The sequence below is a fragment of the Egretta garzetta genome, unplaced genomic scaffold (assembly GCF_000687185.1).
Source record: "Egretta garzetta isolate BGI_Z169 unplaced genomic scaffold, ASM68718v1 scaffold359, whole genome shotgun sequence".
In the NCBI taxonomy this organism is placed as follows: domain Eukaryota; kingdom Metazoa; phylum Chordata; class Aves; order Pelecaniformes; family Ardeidae; genus Egretta; species Egretta garzetta.
Window position 1 is genome coordinate 37,570 of NW_009260795.1, and position 2,129 is coordinate 39,698.

Consider the following 2,129-nt stretch of genomic DNA (forward strand, 5'->3'; position numbering starts at 1 on the left):
AGGCTGGGGGAGAGGAGCCTCAAGGCTGGGGGAGAGGAGCCTCAAGGCTGGGGGAGAGGACCCACAAAAAACGAGGGAGAGGAGCCACAAAAAACGAGGGAGAGGAGCCACAAACTGGCTCATTTGGCTTCCCCAGGAGAATGTGCTTGGGAAGACGCTGGATCCCTTGAGCCCATAAACTCAGAGGAGGAGGAAGGGCTGAGCCCTTGGCAGGCCAGGGACAGAGGAGCGTCCCCAGTGAAGGTCGCATGCAGGAGCAGCTGCCCCCGCCTTTCCCAGCCGCAGCCCCGGCTCCGATGTGCAGCCCCGCAGAGCCGAGAGCCACGCTGCTTCAGCGTCCGCCATACCTCCGAGCTTTCTCCATCTTGCTTCTGCTTTTTAGCCTTGCGTTCACCATTCTCTTCCTCGTCGCACGATCGCCTTCGCTTCCCTTTCCCTGTCGAACAAAGATGATGGCATTCGCTGTTAAAAACTTATCGTCAGGGTCTCAGGTGAAGCGCTGCCCAAACACCCCCCTGAAACCACCCGGTAGTGCCCAGGGTTACCCCAGGGGGGTCCTCACCTACGAGGTTCAGCCTGGGCACGACGTACATGTCCTTCTCATCGATCACCAACGTGGGGGCGGGGGGCGGCGGCGCCTCGGGGCTCTCGGGAGTTTCGGGGACCAGTGGGCACCTCTGCACAAAGTGGGTGTCCGCCAGGCGCACAAAGGTGTTGGAGACGTCGGCGTAATCCATGGTCTTCCCGTCTAGGAGAGAGGACAGAGGCGGCGAGCGTCAGCCCTGTGGCTCCAGAGGACGAGGTGACGCTGCGGTCCCCAGAGAACCGCTAAGGACAGGCTGCACCAAGGCCGTTTTGGGGGGGGGAGGCTGCATTTATAGGCCCCCCGGCAGCAAGGCCACCCTAGGGTGGCTCCTTCTCCAAGTTCACGGCCAGCTTTGCGCTGTAACGCAGCCCACAGAGCCTCCGGTGCCACATTCACCCAGCAAAAGTGGCCGGCGGCAGCCGCTGCACCTCTCCCGCTCCCGGATCCCTTCTTTAAGAGGGGATTCCCACCTTCCATCGTTTCCGTCAGCCTGTCCGCCACCTTCCTCACCACCGCGCTCATCGTCATCTTGCCGTTGAGGAGCAGCTCTTCCACGATGAGCTCCCCCGTGTCGCTGTAGAGGGTCTTGGCGGTGTAGATGTAACGTGGGTAGCGGAGGATCCTCAGGACCCGCTTGCACTGGGCCTCGTACTCCACGAAACCTCGCTTCTGCAGCTGGTATGTCACCAGGTTGTGTTGGATGAGGACGCAAAGGGCCTTCTTAACCTGCCCGGGGCAGAGCGGGGCTGGGTTACACAACAGAGAGGCCTGGGCTGCGCTCACCCCCCTTCATGGTGGGCACGGAGCATTTCCTCTGGGCGCAGCCACCCCCTTCCCGCCACCGTGACCCTCCCCAGCGCTGAGCTGTGTTTTGTGACACCATCTTGTCCCCTGCGCACATCACCCCCGTCCCTCTGGACTCCATCCCCTGCCTTTGCTCCCTACGGAGTTACGGTCTCCTCCTTCCCAGGAGGCAACGAACCATCTCTCCTGCTTAAGAAAACTCAATTTTTTTTTTTTTTTTATAAGTATCAAAGCACTCATTTGTCCTTCTCAAGGTTTTTTCCCCCCAGTTTCTCCTTTGGGAGCAGCAGGGGTGGTGACTAGCAGCCCGGGCTGATAGCGGAGTGGTCCAGGCTGCGTTATCTAAAGCCTCCCATCGCACCCAGGCTAAAGCCGGCGCGGGCGGGTGCGAGACGAACCTGATCCAGCACCAGCCCCGTGTCATTGACGATCATCCGAAGCGGCTGGGTGCCCGTCCTGATGAGGTAAGTCCCTATCTTCTCCACGATCTCCCCAAAATGTTCTTGCAGCAGGAGGGAACACAGCTTTATTTCCGCCTGAGTCATCTCGCCAGCCGACAAAAACACCCAGTGGTGCTGGGGGGGAGAGCTGATGTTATTATGGCTGGTTTGGGGTGGGGGGATGGCGGGGGCCGTGCTGCTGCCACCCAGAGAAACCCGGCTGTGCTCCATCCCACAGGGACGCAGGGTGGGAGGCAGAGTCTCGAGCAAAACTGGCCCCTGGCGCTGTGGCGGGGCTG

At 60.8% G+C, this 2,129-nt stretch overlaps 2 protein-coding genes across 2 annotated transcripts in view; one reads left to right on the plus strand and one right to left on the minus strand.

The window, feature by feature from the left end:
- The window catches only part of POLR3C (RNA polymerase III subunit C), a 4,747-nt gene extending 2,788 nt beyond the window's left edge, over nt 1-1,959 (minus strand). The window contains exons 1-4 of the mRNA XM_035902121.1: nt 1,789-1,959; nt 1,057-1,312; nt 563-748; nt 271-436 (exon numbers count right to left, since the gene is read on the minus strand). Of these exons, the coding sequence (XP_035758014.1) occupies nt 271-436; nt 563-748; nt 1,057-1,312; nt 1,789-1,935 (755 nt within the window). The 5' untranslated portion in view covers nt 1,936-1,959. The remainder of the gene's footprint in view (nt 1-270; nt 437-562; nt 749-1,056; nt 1,313-1,788) is intronic.
- Nucleotides 1,960-2,011: 52 nt separating this feature from the next.
- The window catches only part of RNF115 (ring finger protein 115), a 23,047-nt gene continuing 22,929 nt past the window's right edge, over nt 2,012-2,129 (plus strand). The window contains exon 1 of the mRNA XM_035902116.1: nt 2,012-2,077. Coding sequence (XP_035758009.1) covers nt 2,012-2,077 — 66 coding nt within the window. The remainder of the gene's footprint in view (nt 2,078-2,129) is intronic.